The 18,031-nt window shown below is 40.9% G+C and overlaps 1 protein-coding gene across 5 annotated transcripts in view; it reads left to right on the plus strand.

Moving 5' to 3' along the window:
- The window catches only part of RBM20 (RNA binding motif protein 20), a 104,445-nt gene extending 86,414 nt beyond the window's left edge, over nt 1-18,031 (plus strand). For 3 of the 5 annotated variants that reach the window (XM_030276385.4, XM_072931244.1, XM_030276389.4), the window contains exons 8-14: nt 1,101-1,180; nt 1,986-2,670; nt 4,513-4,611; nt 6,020-6,692; nt 9,049-9,168; nt 9,869-9,990; nt 13,903-18,031. In XM_030276385.4, coding sequence (XP_030132245.4) covers nt 1,101-1,180; nt 1,986-2,670; nt 4,513-4,611; nt 6,020-6,692; nt 9,049-9,168; nt 9,869-9,990; nt 13,903-14,013 — 1,890 coding nt within the window. In that variant the 3' untranslated portion in view covers nt 14,014-18,031. The remainder of the gene's footprint in view (nt 1-1,100; nt 1,181-1,985; nt 2,671-4,512; nt 4,612-6,019; nt 6,693-9,048; nt 9,169-9,868; nt 9,991-13,902) is intronic. The other 2 variants (XM_030276387.4, XM_030276388.4) reach the window with 2 other exon arrangements.

An 18,031-nucleotide genomic window follows, 5' to 3' on the forward strand; every position in this document is an offset into this window, starting at 1 on the left:
ACCAGAACTGGCAATGCAGAGCTTAAAAGCTCCATATTGTATTACCTAACACAGCACACAGTTATTTTATAGAACAGCTCTGTAATGTTCCAATTTAATGTTAAGAGTCCTTTTATGAGCCTTGGGGAAAAAAATAAAGGAACTTGGATGGTTTGGTCTGACCTTTAGAAAAGCCTCTTTCTCTCCTGTATGTGTATACGAGTTTAAGGAGACTTAAAATGAGTTGCCAAAGTTCATAAATCAGGGCAGACTTTCCTAATGTGGTACAGGGAGGGGTTCAGATATTAGATGAGATTGTGTGTCTTGAAAGAGAGGCAGGAGCTACCCAGGAGAACGCCATAGTTTGCTTAGATTCCAGGAAGGTTTTACTGCTTTTCCAATGGCAGTTTTTCAGGTAATGAAGTTATTTTGCTGTGCAAAAGAAAGAAAGCAAATAAAAATGCAAAGAGGGATGCATGAACTATATGCTGTTACAAACTGCTGAGTTCCTGCATGATTATATTCCTTGTCTGTGGGTGCTCCAAGTGTCTGAGGAATTGCAAGCACTCTGGCCCGTGTAGGGCATCCTACCTAGGAGTAATCAACACCCCAGTATACATCTTGCACTTAGCTTGTCTGAAGCTCTCCTTGTCTAAACGTAGTCCTTTAGAACTATACACCAGAATGAGTAACTCTGAGATCAAGAGAAGGCAGTTCATATCTAGAGGATCGTAGATAGGCTGCTATACATAATTGATTCTGTATCAGAAAAATTGTCTGGTTTGTTTCCTCTTAGATCCAGTTCCTAGAAAATGCTCTGTAGTGGTTGTGTAACAAGGTTTGAAAACAAGCTAGTTTTCAAAGCCTGTTAGAGCAGCCAAACATGAGGAGAGAGTGCTGCAACGTAATGGAGCAAATTTTCCGTTTGTATCATTTTACTGCTTTGATCCTGCTGTTGAGAAGCCAACTGCAAAAGGGAGTGTAACCACAACACTGAAACAAAATATTTCTAGTTATAGTATAATTGAATGAAGCGTGGATACTGTTTCTTGAAGGATAAATCACCTGTATCAGCTTGGGGTGTAGAGCAGCATGCTAAACAGTGCCTTTGTTTTTATTAGAAACCAGGTAAGAATGTAGCTGCTATAATCCAGGACATCCACTCACAGAGGGAGAGGGACCTGCTTCGTGAAGTGGACAGGTAAAGTTTCTCCAAAGTTTGGAATTGGAAGTCTGTAAACCTACAGGTAGAAGGAGCATTATCTGTGTGTTTCCCTCTCATATTTAATTTGCTTTCCTAATTTGGATTTCACTTATAAAATAGTATATATTTTTATATAGTTCAATAGTTGGTACAGGGCCTGTATAATGAGGTCCAATTGAAACTGTGCATGTTATGAAAATAATTATTTCCTACTGATTATGTCTCAGAAAGTATATCTGGCACGTGAAGAGCATAAAAATGAAACTGTTCCACTCACCTTCCTGTTGACTGAAAAGCATAAAGGTTGGGAGTGCTTTGAGACCAAGTGAGAAGGAGGCAATTCAGATTAAAATGTATTTGGGTACATTTCTGATCTCTCTTACTTCTGGAACTTTCAGCAAAACTGGAGAGGAATCACAGTCCTAAAACATCCCTTTTAAACAGGTGGCCTTTGTCACTTTTGTGTCAGAGATGCCCTAGCTGAGTGAGTATTAAGGGTATACACATTAGGGTCATTGTAAAGGTATTAACATATTATAAGCTTTTAATGCTAAACCCCTATGAGATGCTTTTAAGAATGAATGAATATATTCTTGACAGTTCTGTGGGGATTTAGTTAAGCTCTGTGGCTATGACACTGCCTTTTCTCCTGTTCACTGTTTGCAGCTGTGCAGTGTATATCTGTGAAAGGCCTGGGGTCTCAGGTTCGCAGTCCCCAGGGCAGTCCCCATGAGCTTCCTGTGTACGAGAATTGGTATACAGCAGTGGCTCAGCCAGTTACAGCTGCCTTTTCCCCCTGCAGCAGGTACGGCACTGAGAGGCCCCGCTCCCGCAGCCCCATAAGCCGCTCGCTGTCACCTCGGTCCCACACACCCAGCTTCACTTCCTGCAGTTCACCACACAGCCCGCTGGGGACCAGCAGGACCGACTGGGGAAATGGGAGAGAGGCATGGGATCAGTCCCCCTACTCTCGACGGGAAGAGGAAAGAGAGAGCAGAGAATGGCGAGAGAATGGGGATGAGAAGAGGGACAGGACTGACACGTGGGTACACGAGAGGAAACATTATTCCCGACAACTGGACAAGTTTGATTTGGATGAACGGCTTGAAGGAGGCAGAGGACACCGAGAGAAATACTTAAAGACTGGTTCCCCTGGGTCCCTTCACCCTTTATCTGGCTACAAGAACAGGGAAGATGACTATTACCGAAAATCCTCCAAGTCAAAATCTGACAAGTTTCAGAGGCAGCTGCAGGATTTACCTGGGAGAGCTAAAAGAAAGGAAGAGGCAAAGTTAAGGGAACGCAGACATTCTTACAGTGAGGACACTGCCAGGGAGGAGGTAGCTGAACAGAAGCACAGCAAGGCATCTGAGGGCTCCAGGCAAAAACAAAGTGATAAGAATAAAGTGAAGAAAACTGAAAAAGACCAAGAAGATGCTACTGCTGAAGGCAGTGATGTAAAGGAAACAAAACCTCCTGAGAATGAGGTAAATAGAGATCTAAAAGTATATGTAAGAAGACGTGTAAGTGGTGAAATAATATATTTTCTAAAGTATCTTAGAGAATTTGTTGTGGGTGTGATGCCAGAAATGTTTTTCCATGATAAAATCAGGGAATGTAGTCATAGAAGAAGTCTTGGGAGGTCATCTTGTCCATGTTTTTGCCTAGACCATGCAGATCTATTACACTATTGTGGTGCTGATTATATGGACATCATCATTCTGTTTCTAGCATAGAGCCTTTGGGTAGGAAATGAGAGGATGGGGTCAGACAGCTGAAAATGAAACCAAGTGACAGTCTGCTATTTGCATGCAGGTTGTGTGTGAAGAGGCAATTGCCCTCCTGCTAACTCTGTCCAGAATGCCCCATAGCTGCTCTTTCTGCATCCATCACCTGCTTCCACTGACAGTGAGGAGGGTTGAGTTATCTAGAAATTAAGTGATACTTTTCAGAGGTGCACAATATTTATACAGGGAAGTGGTTGCTATACTATTAAAATGGGGAATGAACTTTTCATGAAAAAAATTTCTTTCTTGATAACTCAACAGAACAATTGTTTCTATTAATCATGTGTCACTACCCTCAACTGTGGCAGGGATAACTCACACCACTCCCTTCAATGTTCTGGCAGAAATCTCTTCCCATGACAGAAACCACTGAATCAGCTCACCTATAAAATTACGCAATCTCTGGAGAAATACTTCCAGTAGTAAAGTGGCAATGTTTGTGGGTTTGATTCTCCACTGGGAAGAAGTAGGAGGGGGAACACATTCAGATACCTCATTTGCTCAGTCTCAGTATAGCCCATACTCACATCCCCACCCCTTGGGGATCTAGTTACTGGCTCTTGGCCACCTTGCCGCCCCTGGAGTCCGCCAGGGATAGCTGCTGCCATCCACCCCCAGGTCTGTTGGCACAGGAGGCTGCAGAGCTGCTTGGCTGACCAGGGCTCCATCTCTTGCTTGCGCCTTTGTGCTGCCAAGGCCATTGTTGGTTGTTTTAAGTTGACCTTCTTCTCATGTGAGGAAGTGTTGGTGGAATTTCCTAGGTTTGTAACTCACTAGTCTGTAACCAGCATCAGCACTGCCTCATGCCATAGATAAGCATGTTTGTACCACCTTTTATCATCTTTCTCCTTTGGCTGGTATTTTACTATGATGTATGGTTCCTTGGGAGGAGATGTCAGAGAGAAATGTCAGAGAGCATCGTAAATCACACTCCTCTGCATGTTTTCCAAGTTGTTTTACAGTGGCTTTGCTAAAGACGTAACTCTCTGGGGACTATTGCTAGTAATTTATTTTAAAAGGAAGAAATAGTTTTGTCTGTCTTGAACTCACTTTTGCTTTGTCTCTCTTTTACTAAATATGAGGTAGTACTGTGGTTTTATTCTTCCCAAGTATGAATTGTACAACCAATTCCATTTTCAACTGATCCTATGTCAATAAACAGAACAGTCAAGGTCTTCTGCAGAGTTTTAACACTGCTGCTCTCCTTACCACATCTGAGCCAACATAACAAATGTGGGTAGAGAACAGAAGAGTGGAGGCTGGAAAGTTTAATGAATTGACATTCTCCCCCACCTGTCATTTAGCCAATTCCGTGATATAAATTACACCTCTAATTTTGTTTAAAATTCTTATTCTTAATTCTTATTTGTACAGCTCTGCTAATGGAATTTATTGTTGGGTCTTTTCCCACAGCCTAGTTGACTTGCATAAACTTTAGAAATAATGTGACCTTGTGAGTGACTTTGCTTCTCTAAACCCAGAATAGAAACATACTAGAACACCACTGTATGTTGCTATACGTGTATATTGTATTTATTTTAGCTTGAAAAAGAGGAGCAAGTTCCAGTGAAGAGCTCACCTTCAGATAATAAACACGGAAAAGAATCTGGAGAGATTCTGGAAAACACAAGGAAAGAAAAGGTTGGTGACACATTGTTGGTGTAGCTTCTTTGAGAAAATGATTGAAACCTCAGGTTTGGTAGAACATTCTCCCAAATGAAATATTAGCCCCTCATGAAAAATCACATAAAGGGCTTGGAGAAGGAGGTTGTTTAAATTAACTTGCCTTATCTTGACCTCTGCTTTAAGGGACAGCTTTTCCTGAAGTCTCCAGAACTCTTTTTTTAGTTACTCTCTCCTCATGTACATTACTTCACATACATAGCGCTTGGCAGTGCCAGCTGTAAGAAATGTATACCCAAGTGAACTGGGTAACTTTGCAAACCATGTCCAAAAATAGGAGATGTGGTCAGTTAGTGGGAAAAGAGGGGACTATGATGAATACTTTTTCAAACATTTGCCTTATGAACTATAGATAGCAGTGTCCTGATTGTTTCTGGTTTTAATTAAATAATGCCTTTACAGCACCCCTACTGCTGCATTGCAATCAGGGACAGCAATGTCCCTGGAATTCCTCCAGCTTCATTTCTGTAGGGTCATGGGTTGATGGTCAAATATGGAAGATATTGATATCTGTTGCTGCAGAAAACTGATCTCCTGGCAAGAGCAGTGCCAGCTCACAGAGTTTTCATGCTGTTTTAGGATTCTAGGAGGAGAAGTGTGGGAATGGCCAAACAGGAGGAGAATACTGATTATTAATAGATTATGTGTACACAAGGAGTCTGGGAGTTGATATCTAAGATGGAAGTGTGTCTTAAAAGTAAGATATACTTTTTAATTCTAAGACTTCTTAAGTCCAGTATTAGTGCCTAAGTCCTGTAAGACTCAGACTGCATATATGAGGTATTTCAGAATATGTACCTTGGGGTGTAACTATTAACCTGCTTTTTCCTGAGGTTTAGGCCAGTGGCTCCCAGCACAGTCCCTGGCAGAGGGATCTTGCTGGTGGAAGGAAATGACTGCAGAAGGAAACCATGTTTTCTCAGTCACCATGTGAATTTAAAGGACCTGGTCCAGGAAAGTGAAAGCCACAGTGACTCGAAGCGGGTTCAGTATATTTTCATTGCACTGAGAAGGAGGCAGAGGAAGGGGATCACATAGTAGCATCAATTGCATAACAAAGTGTAACACATTGTGCCTTGCTCTACTGCTTACAGAAAAGCAAGAAGCAGGGGACTGGAGAGACTGCAATCCCCAAGGCAGTTACAGAATCTTCACAAAGAGTAGTTTATGTGATAATTCAATAGAGATTCTTTGTCCTTGTGCATAAGGTTTAAAATCACAGCACCAAGGCATATCACTCTTTGAAACGAAAATACAAGAGGAGTTAGGCATGGCCATAACAAGGTTCTTCCTGGTTTCAAGGACCACTTTTTAACAGTGATTATCTATAATCACCAATCTCTCAAATGTTTTACATCTGTGACAGGACCGAGACTGGGAGAGTGGAAGTGAAATAGAAGGTGAGACCTGGTATCCTGCTAACATGGAGGAATTAGTGACAGTAGATGAAGTAGGAGAAGATGATTTAATTATGGAGCCTGATATAACTGAGCTCGAAGAAATAGTCCCAGTTGATCAAAAAAATAAAGCTGCTTCAGAAACGTGTCCCTGTATGTCAACCATGTTAGAACTGAAAAACGATCACAGCCACTTAACAAGAAGTGAAGACAAATTTGCCCATAAAGCTTTAGAAACAAACTTCAGAACAGCAAAGGGCAGTGCAGCTTCTAGTGGCTGTCAGGAAGATGATGAGGATGATGATGATAATGATGATGCTATAACTGAAGCATCAAGCCTAAATCTGGACCCTGAACAGAAGCCAGAAGAATTGAAAGAAGACCAATCTGCTAAGGAGTCTGATTGCCTCCAGAAGGAAGGAAAAATTGATAAGAGCTCTGACACTCGTTTAGAGCCTGAAGATCACCATATACCTTCTGTTCATCTGAAAGAAGAGACTCTTCAGCTCCCTGATACGTTTATAGATGATTACAAACAGATGGGATCACAAGGAGCTGAGAGCAGAGAAGTTACGGAAATGCTCATTAAAAACGCTAGTGAAGAAACAAGACATGGAAGCCAAGAGTGTCCAGAGGCCAAGGGTAACTACTGCTTTTTTTTCCTTCAGCCTGCAGAGAGCCTTGCATGTTTTCTCTGAGGGAGGACTGAAATTTATTGCTAACGAGAATAAGTGTCGTTAATAGTATCAAGGCTTGTCCTTGGAGCAGCTTAGTAAAAGAACCCCAGTGCCTTTGGCCAAGCTAAATCATTAGAGCCTCTTAGATGAATAGTGTAAAGGAAATATGATGAGCAGCTTGCAAGCTTTCTGAAAGGCATAAGCTGCTATAATTGTCATGTCAAGGTTCACATGAGTTTAGCTGAAGTCTTTCAGTGCCTTGCTAAATTTATTTTGAATTGTCAATGAAATGAGTGACAGTCTCTGAAGGTCAACAGAAAAGTATCTGTAATGTCTGGCTGGCTCCTGGACAAGGTGGGTATTCTTACACACTGTACTGAAGCATTATTAACATGGATATCATGCATAAATTGTTACTTCTCAGTCCCTGTTCATGCAAATATATGCCTTTTGCCAGGACTTGCCCTTATCATGTCCTGTTATCTACTGCATACTGCCTTTAATATAACTGATAGGATGTGCTGTGAGTAAATGCCAATAAATGTAATCATAGCTACCTATTTATATTTTAGCTGCCAGGAAAAGAGGGATCTTGAGGTCTGAAAGTCAGTTCAGTTCCTTGTCGTAATACTTGAGCAAGTGGGCTGTGCATAGTGAGATGAAGTGAAAACCTACATTGAGTATGTTGGTCAGAAATGCTCTTTTTTAATTGCTGTCAGAGCCCATGTGATGGACAAGGGCTTTTGAAAAGAAGCTGATGGAAGATTTTTGAGAGTGCAGTGCTGGAAACATTTCATGAGAATATCTGATTTTGAGCTAACTTCTTCCTCCAGGACAGATTTGAAACTCATTGGTTTTTAATACTTATTCAGTTGGCCTGAAGACACCTTGCCAGACTTTGCATGTTTGGCAATAACATTGCCATGGGACTGGGCAGGGCAAAGTTGGCTCTTCTGGGCTTCCTGGGCAACCAGCTGATGAAAGAGTTGGGTGTCTCGAGAGCATATTTACTAGTGTTTCCAGCATCTCAGCTTCCAGCTTGTCAGCAGGGAGCCTGGAAGCTTCAGGGCCTCTCATGCTTCCCAGGTTTCTGACATGGACTCATTATCTGGGATCTGCAGTCCAAGGCTCTAGGCCCTCTACAAATGCAACTGCCAGCTCAGAAGGAGAGAAACCAACTTAAGTGGGACTTAAGTTTCTGCAAAGGCCCTGGGTGTCTTAAGAAAAGCTTACCAGCTTACTGGGGGTTTTCCAGGTTCTCTGCTGCAGTATTGGAATCCTGAGGTGGGTTTAAAGTTAAATTGAAAGCCAACCGGTTAGGATTTTATATTATTTTCTTTTAAATCATGCAATAGACATATTTAAAAGTGAAGAAAAATTCATTCTCGTAGTCAGAAACTGCAGATCTTTGAACTACAGACTTGAAAGACAGGAAGGGTTTGGTTTGGGCAAAATATGTTTGTTTTATAAGAAAATATATCCCTTTTTTAGGTGAAATTTGCAATGCAATAGAAATTTTGTCAGGGCAAGTGAAGTAGTTCTTTGATGTAAGGACTGAAAAAGAGGAATCAGACCAGTTTATCTGTAATTCTGTAGTTCTGTGATAGCAAATTCCTCTTATTTTTAAATGCAATTAATTCATATGATAGAAATTATGGGAAGGGACAGCATCTGTTCTTTTGAATGGCTTTATCTACCTCAGCAAATCAATCCAGTGTTTCCACAAATTGAATCTCCTGCTATGTCAATTAATGTCAGCCAGCAGGGTCCAACCATCCCATCCCTACTATTCAGAAACCAAAATCTTTCAGTGGCTGGGAGCCATAAAGCAGGAACCATTCCTTGGAGAGGTGAGGATGGGAGAAGAATGGCTCCAGGGAGAAGATTCCAGTGATGCTGCAGGGATCCTACAAAAGAAAGGTTTGGAGGATTGTATTCATCAGGTCCTGCTGCTCCCACCATCTCAAGCCCCTGTGTCAGCCCAGCAGCACCACTGATCATGCAATAATATATGTGGCTACAAAGCTGCAGTCAGGCCATGCTTCTGCCAGAGGTGTGTAATGTTATGTCTCTATATAGAGATTAAAATACAAAACCCCCTCCAAACATAAAATTAAATTAGAAATAGAAAAAGGGTCTACTGGGAGAAATCAGAGTGACTGCCCACCATAGTACAGCTGCTGGAATTGCACTAAACTCTGATTGGAATGGAAAAGCATTTTTTTCCTGATTATAGATCCACTGAGAAAGTGTTCCCAAGAAGTTTACAAACATCTCTTTAATAAACTGTTTTCATTCAATACATTTATTCATTTGTTAAGCAAATTCTAGGTACTTGGAAATGAGATCTCTGGAATACCCGGAGGTAGAGTCTAAACCGAGGCCCTCTGCACCAGGCTGGGAACAAGAGGACGTCTTCACCGAGCTCAGCATTCCCCTGGGTACGTTGGGCCGCCCACTGCAATACCCAGGCCTTACAACAAGATGTCACTTTAAGGCTGCTTGCTATATTTATTTTTCAGAACAGATGTGAGGAGAGAAGGAACAGAGTATATGACAGACGAGTAGCTGTTGAAAGAAACAACCTTTTGATTCTAGAACATTGCTAATTCATTCCAAATGAATGGCAAAAGGCAGCTGATGAGATGAAATAAGTTCCTTTGTACTATATATGAAATACATATGAAAAAATGCTCAGTAATTTAAAAGTCTTTGGAATAAAGTATAAGAAAAAGTATTGGCTTTACTGTGTAAATACTGATTATGAGCAAAACACCTGGAAGAAGTACATCCTCAAAAGCAATCTGTGTAACTTAAACGTGAATTTACTGCTAAAAAGTATTTCGCTCTTTTCTAGCCCTTGAGGTTACAGAGTGAAGTTTCCAGTCAATATTATGAGAAAATAGATTTTAAAGCATGTATATCTAAGAGAGAAGAGAAAAGCTGTGTTTTCAATGCACAAGATTTTAAAGTGCAGCTCAATATTGCAAAATTAGGGAAAACAGAGAAGTGAACCCAGGATTCAGTCTTCCTATTCCTAATAGTTAACTAAATAGCATGTTTTTTCTTTCAAAACAAGTTTATTATGGGTGGGATGGGATTCCTACTGACACTTTAATATAATTCAGAATTTCTCAACAGGTGTGGAATTCGTGGTGCCTAGAACTGGGTTTTACTGCAAGCTCTGTGGGCTCTTCTATACAAATGAAGAGACAGCAAAGACAAGTCACTGCAGGAGTACTGTTCACTACAAAAATCTACAGGTAAAAACACACCTGAAGCTACCTAACAACAAGCTCATGGAGTGGTTTGTGTGTAAGGTTGATGATGCAATAAAAAAATTAGTTTTTAGTCTGTGAACAGAATTCAGATGAAGTGAAATTCAGGTAAACAAGCTTTTCAGTAGTTCCAATCATTAGCATGCTAATTTCTCACTGTAAGGTCCTTGAAATCTACTTCTGGATCGTAGGTAAAATGAGGCCAGGTGATAATTTGATCTTCTCATCTACATTTGGTCCTTGTCACTAGCACAGCGTGCACCTCAGATCTTTAATTCCCTGTTTCAGAGGTTCCCGGATGTTTCTGTCACTGGGAGTGACCCCAGCAGTAGCAGTGTTCAGTACATCTTAATGTCAGGAGCATTAAACATGCCATTTGTCTGATAAGGTAGCCAGCCCTGTTTCTGTGTTGGTGTGGGTTTCTCAGCGTGTTTCAGCTCGCAGCTCTCTGTGACACGCAGGCTCTGCCAGGCATTTCCTGTGACCTGCTGAAATCCCCTCCCTGTGTGCAGAGCACCACTGCTGAGGAATTTCCATCAGGATATGCAGGAGCATGTCAGTGCTTGTTGCTCCATAAGAATGGAACAAAAACAGGTCAGCAGTTGATAACAGCACAGGGAGATCATGTGTGCCTGCAGTTCAAAGACCTGCCTTTGTCACTTTTGACATGCACCATCAACAGAATCAGTCACAACAGCCTGAGCATTACCTGTCCCATGCTCAGGACTCCTCAGAGGAGATGGCCTTGGCTCCCACCCCAGTCTCTGCTCATGAGCAGGTGTGTACACTACACACACACTTGTGCTGGCATTCTCATACTCTTAGCAAAAGTCATGGCAGAGCAAAACAGAGCTGCTCCTCCTTTCTCTGTTCCTTCCCTCTGCCCACAGTAAATGTGAAAACTCTGCTTCTGTTCAAGTAAAAGCTCTCTTTCCTTAGCTGGCTGGTAGGCATCGACTTTTCTAGTGACATAGTCAAGTAATTTCTCTGGGAGAATTTTCTTCTTGTCTTTCCCGAAGTTCCATAGCTGTGATTATACAAAGGCCTCTGGCTTCCAAAGGCTTCCTACAGAGCTCTGATGCTTGATCATAATGGACCCTCCAAGTGCAAGCTTGAAAAACAGGTGCCCAGTTTGCATTCCTTTTTTTGCTTCATACAAAAAACCCAGAGGGATTCGCCAGAGGTGGCACCACTCAGTTCAGGCTGTGTATCCCATGCAAGTCTGTTCTTAAGAAACTCATACTAAAGAAAGATTGCTACTCCTGCCCCTGCCCCTGGAAACTGGTTCCATGCGAAGAAAAGGGATTTTTCATTTTTAATTTTCTAACTAATTTTGCTAAAGGCATAAGAAACAGGCCCAACTAAAGCTGACTTAGTGTGAAAATAACTTCTTTTTCTCCCTATTAAGGCATTTCCCATGAGTACTGTGGTAGATATCTAACACTGACTTGAGATAAAAGAACAAAGACTATAAAAGCTGTTAAAATTAAATCTGCCAAATGCAGTAATAAAAACAGGTTGTTCTGTTGAGCCATACCTCTTATCTTACTACATACAGGAAATAAATGTCTTGTCCAACTTTTGTCTGCTCAAGTGGAAACTTAGCAAATTGCAAATCAGTGTTCTGTGTTGCTAGAACCCTTTTAGTTGCCATAATGATAATTTATGTATTCTGCAAGGAATTTGTGTCTTCTCCTGTGATGATGCAAGTTGACGAGCGTATCCACCAATGTAGCAGCTAGGAACTCTGACTGCAGGGGAGCCATGGGAGTGCTGCTGCAGTGTTCCTGTTCTCCTTCCTGAATGCCAAATGCCATCATCCAGTGACAACAGCAGTGCCCCAAATTGTGTCACGGCTTTGAGTCTTTTATAGCTGATTTGCTACTTGTTGTCTCTCATGTGATCTCCTTGAGCCACATCCAAAATATATGTTCAGTGTCTGGATTTGAATGCAAAAATGAACAGCTTGTTTGCCAATTTTCTTCCAAAAGCATTGTTTATACTATGATAGTTTTGTCTTGAAGTAAAATAGTCAACTTTATCTAAATATGATGCCACTCAAATAACATCAATCACTGATTAAAAAATCAGCTGTTTGTCAGCCTTGCAGACCTTTTTTAATTTTTAATTCTCTTCATCATAAGAAATTATTTTCCCAGGTGATATTTGTATTTACAGATACACTGCAATTCCCACATCCAAAAAATCTATATTTTTGCCATCCCTTCTTCCACTTCTTCCAGCTACAGAAAGCTGTCACCATTCATCTGGTGGAAGCTGCCTTGGCAACTCAGTGCAGTATTTTATCCTGTTTTCCACTGGCTTTATGCAGTATTTGCCAAAACTTGTATTTAAATGAAAAAACCACACATTTTTACTTGACTGCCATTTAGCTGTATATTAATCTGAATCTGAAAATCTCAAATCTGGTGTTTGTGGTACTCATGATAGCTAGCAACATCAGCTAAAGGTAGTGGATAAAACTTAGTCTTATTTTGGTCAGTGCTCATGAAAAGCCCCAAAAGCTTGGGTTGGTTATCTGATCCAGGGACAAGTGTTTGTGATTTATTACAGTTCATGCTGTACAGAACACGTCTCCAGCCTTTATGGTCCCTATATCTCTGTATTCTACTGTAACATTTACTCTGGCTTTTTGCCACATGGAATTTTGCACCCAGAGATCAGGACTGAGAATTGTGTAATTTACACAGCCCAATTAGAGTTAGTTAGGGTAACAAGGGTGCAGTTGTCACTTTGTTGTGGGTATGTCCATTCGTTACCATTGCTGAGTCCCTTTCAGATGAACGTCTTATATTCAAAACTTGTATTTATCTGAGAGGATGTGGGAATTCTAACACAGCCCTTAGTATTTTTGCATCCATTTCTTGTTTAATCTCCTCCCCATATATGCCAGAGTAAACTGTACTCTGGGGAAATCCTGCAAGTAGAGAAAATTTTGCAGTGATGTGAAAGGGTCTTTTCAAAATAAATCAGAATGAGTAAAATGAGTTTTATGATCCTAATAACAGGATGATCAGTTATTCTTGGGTGTGATGTATGTGATGTGTGTAAATCATTAAGAAGAATACCTCTACATTATTATGTTGGAATTTCCCAGGTGTCTCTGCACTAGCTGCTGCTGAAAAAGCTTCTTTCCATCCATTTCTATGTCTGCTGACCTTGAATAAATAGTTTGAGCACTATTTTGAGACCCATACCCATTCATCAACCATTTTGTGTGCAGCTCTGCCAACTAAGAGCACTGCCAAAATGCTGAAAGCCTCACTGGCCATGTCTGTTCTTTTAAATCTCAGTGAGTACCCAAAGCAGTGAAAGGCTTTATCTTAGAGAAACACAATAAAGGTAAATACTGTAGCCAAACTGCTGAATTGTGTTAATTATGACTGAGTATGATTATTCCCTTAAAACAAAATGTTCTCATACAAAAGGTGTATCTCTGAACTGGACATGCTGAAAATATAATACATAAACTTTAAATCAAGACTCTGAAATCACATTTATGTTCTGACACACCAGTACTCTCCTAGCAGAATTCAGTTGACTCAGTGGAATGAGTTCCCATAGCACAGGGGAGTAGAGAAGAGGTGAGGTCTGGTTACACAGACTGATGGGAAGTAGAGTCCTCCTGGTTCTGTCACCAGTTCCCCGTGTGGCACACATTAAACCTCTGAACTTCTGAGGCTCTGTGTGTATTCAGGTAGTTTGCCTGACACAGACATTTTTTCTAGCTTGACTTTTCACCAAAATGGGGCTTCTGTGTGCTTTCTTTCCTTTTGAGATATTGGAAGAGTTAGAGCTCTGAAGAGGAATAAAGAATCTTATGCTGAATATTTTCAGTTTTGGTAACAATGCTTTGGTTTTTTTATGTGTTTGCAGAAGTATCTATCCCAGCTTGCAGAAGAGAGCCTGAAAATGAAGGAAGAAGGCAGCCCTCTGCCTCAGGATGACACTGGCATCGTTCCTCACTTTGCAAAGAAAAAACTATGATGCAGATGAACTGGAAGAGCTGTAATGAGTGAATACTGATACTTTTTTTTTTTTAATTTCTATGATATAACTGTCAATTTGCACTGTACAGAGGAGGGGAAATAAAGAGCATGTTCCATGCATCTATGCCCAGAGTGCCATTAAAAACCAAAATGCCTGAAACTGTTTCCCACGGTGAAGCAATGCTGGCATATCTGTTAGAAGTGGAGCAATTCTTTCTCACACTCTGCGTGCTGGGAGTGGTTTCCTAGATTAAATCAGAATTCTCAGGGATTCTTAAAGTTTTCGTTCTGATGTAACATGTCAGGTCAGGTGGAATACTTAGAAGCACTCAGCATCCTCCAGTGGATGCTGGAAGGAAAGGAGATGTGACTATTTATAGGCTTTAATGTTGCTTAAAATATCTTCAGCCATTTCACTCATTGCCCCAGTGAGAAGTAGGATTTGCATAGGATATCTAAAGCCATTTTGCTAAAACTAGTGAGTAGATGGCATAATGTAAACCCCATCAGCACACACCTCCATGTCTTAGAGCTTGGTGAAATGACAAATGTTTGTGTTGTCAAGCACTGACTGTACACTGCCAGTGTTGTGTGAATTCTGGGGGAGCCACAGTCTGTCCCAGGGACCTCACAGCCTGAACCCAGCACAGCAGGAGCAGTTCACATGCACGTGCTGACAGCCAGGCTGCTCTGGTTTCAGCATTTCCATGGTGTGGTCAGGGTGTTCTCCAGGGACCGTTGTGTTTGAAACTCTTCTTTTTGATAATTCTAAAGGGTGCCAACTTTGAGTCTTACAGACTTGAAACTCTCATGAGAGGCTTTTTAAAGTGCCACATGCTTGGACCATGTCTCTTTTAGACATTTTATTCAAGATCCTTGCTTTTGGGGTCTTTTTGTTTTCTTTTAAAGCTTGCTTTTCCTCAGCTTGGCAACGTTGAATTTTCCTGGTTTTTATGGAAAGACGCCAGATTTCTAATATTGTTTTTGTATTTTATTTCCCTGAATTTTTTAAGGTGAATACAACAACTGATGGCTCATGGAGCACTGCACTGAGAACACAGGATGCACCAGCAGCTCTGGCATTATTATGACCTATTGTTTCTGCACAGTTGTTGCTCATTATTTTGCAAAGTCCCTTTGAAAGGCACTGTACAAGTTTGTGGTTCATTTCAATAGGGCTTTGTGTACTAAAGTGAATACGCATGCAAACCATTGCCAGGATTGATCCCAGAGTTTATAAAATTCCCTGTGCAATCTGGGCAGATGGGGATTTGCAGGCATTTCCATTCTTTGCCTGACTCTAATATTCATCACAGTATGTTCTGTAAAAATTGCTGGTACTTGATGTCCTCTTTAGATGCTGTGAAGAAAAAACAGTTCCCCGGAAGGTTCTAGCTTTCCCAAAGAATGACAGGGATGTTGCACAATATTGCAAAGTGGATAAATTGCCAAAACTGCTTCCACCAAAATATTTGTTCCATTATGTCTTGTGCCAGCAGCTGTGCTTGTTCTCTGAAGTACCCTGTAGCCAGGCAGTGTCTCTCAGAGGTGCCTGGTGTTGTTGCCTCAAGCCCTGTTCCATTCCATAGCCTGTGCTTTCCACTCATTTCTACCAGAGAGAGGCAGGTTCAGATTTCATAGTTGGAATTCCTGCTTCTTGCAAGTTGAGGGATTCTTTGCATCCCAGATTCAGACAGAGCCTCCCAAATGACAAGGGGAAATGAAAAACATTACAGCCTAAATCCTCCTTTGTCCAGGCTTGAAGTATGTTAAGACTTGTGTCCATCTGTCATTTAAAACAGCTAGTTTTGGGGGAGTTGGTGGGGCCTTTTTTGGTTTGGTGGGGGCTGTTTTTGGGTTTTTTTGTTTGTTTGTTGTTGTTTGTTTTTTGGTGTTTTTTTTGTTTGGTTGGTTTTTTTGTAGGGGGATTTAGGTTTTTTTCCCCTATGGAGAAGGAAAAAACCTGCCAATCATGCAAACCAGGTATTTTTCCTTCAAGGGTTGGGTTTTCCTTTGACTGTTTGTTTTCCACATTGCAGTGAAACTTGAGCACAGGGCTATTAGGACAAGATCTTGTATTGCAGGCTGTAAGATGATGAAAATGGCAGTAAAGATTGTGCAATTGTCTTCTAAAGTGCAGCTCTCTAGCTGGTCATGTATCATCTGAATATGAAGTTCCCTTTGTGCCCTTCAGCACAAACTGAACACAAGGGAAGGAAATCAAGCATCAAATCTTTGAAGCTAACTCTGCTATCAAACTGGGGCTCTCACCAGCCTAATGGGAGCTTGTTAGACCATGTGGTTAAGCTTAATTGGATGTGAAACATAGCTGACTGTATATCAAAGTCATATGCCTGCAGCAGCTCTATCCCCAGGTAACCTCAAATGAGAAAAGTATCACTGTTATTATTCTTTATTTGTAGTGCAGCAGAAGCTACAGGTCCACTGCCTTTATTACAGGCAAGGCACAAATCCACAACAAAGACTTTCCCAGGCCAAAGAGCTTTAAATCACACTTTCTGAAAGCAGACAACAGGTGGATACAGGCAGGGAAAGCAGCAGGTAACCATGAGATTTTGACTGGCAGCAGAAGAATATTTAAAATGAGTGTTTACCCAGGGGCTTATTTTTGGATTTATGAGAGATGATTCAAACTACTTTCCCCCTCCTCTGGTTCTGAATCAGGTTCACTCCCTTTATTCACAGCTTGTATTTAACCTCCTTTTTTTCCCTAGACAGTTGCGTTAGGAATACAAAATCCCTTCTTGACACAGTGGGTCTTGGTATCCTTTGGTCCCCAGCCATTTAGATTTCAGTTTCCAGAGGTGGCTCAGCAGGAAATGTCCTGGCTCCAGACACCGTGTTTGGGTGACAGCTACAGGCCCTTGCTTGCTCTAGATGGCATCTCTGCCCTGTGCAGTTTCCTCTTCTGGAGGGAGATGACTCAGGTGAGCAGTGCAGGTGCAGAGCCCAGCCACAGATGTGATCAGAGCCAGACATTTGTAGAGGTGCTTTGGACACCCAGTCCCTTTGGGCTGTGTCCTGACAAAACAGCAATCTGCAAAATCCTGGGAACAGCCCAATGGGCACTTCCCCTTCTGAGAAGGTCCTTTCTCCCCAAAACCTCAATAGTTGAAACCAATCCCAAGTCTCAATTAGCTCCTAATGATGCCCATGATTAGTTTTCAGCCCGATGCACTTTGAGAACTCAGAGATAATCTCCTTCCCTCTCCAACAGGCCATCTTGCAATGCTGACAGGCACTCCTCAACTTCTCTCTACTACCTATTCTGCAGAGAAAGAATTCTGCTGTAGGCAGCCCCTTACCTTCCTCAGCTTGTGTAAAAATGTGTTGTTTCTTTTGGTTTATTATATTCAAATCTTTTTTTAGTTGGCATAATTCATCATCACTATAATCCACGCTCTTTATTTATATACCTATATGTATATATATATATGTATGTATACAGCAAAAGCAGGCTCAGGTCTAGCCAAACAAATATTGATATTTAAAAAGGAGCTTCCTATAATATATCAAAACTATTTCAGTACATCTCAACCAAAGATTGCACTTTTATAATAGGGACTATGTTTTTCATCTCTGTGAAATCTGCATTGATCTCAAATAGTCTTTAATGTCAATCTGCAACCTACTTCCTTTGAAGAAAAAAATGAAAGAATTAAACATTTGCCCCATTAGATGAGACAAAGTTTCACATTGGCTTTAACACTAAATTAGTGTTAGGCTGGTTATATTCAGGGTTTTTTTCTATTCTCTAAGGATTAAGGCTGTGATTTGTTGAATTATACTTGAACTGGACCAGATGTACTATTTATTGAGCTTACATAATCTTGTTAATTTAAGTTTTGGTTTGTAAACAGTTTAAATTTGTTAGTACTTGTTTAATTATGTAGGAACTGTCACCAATATTAACTGATCTGTGTAACTGATTGCAAAGTGTTTCAATTTGTGTTTCTTAAGAAGAAAGATTTTAATAAAGAGAATTATAAAGCATA

The sequence above is a fragment of the Taeniopygia guttata genome, chromosome 6, assembly GCF_048771995.1.
Source record: "Taeniopygia guttata chromosome 6, bTaeGut7.mat, whole genome shotgun sequence".
Classification (NCBI taxonomy): domain Eukaryota; kingdom Metazoa; phylum Chordata; class Aves; order Passeriformes; family Estrildidae; genus Taeniopygia; species Taeniopygia guttata.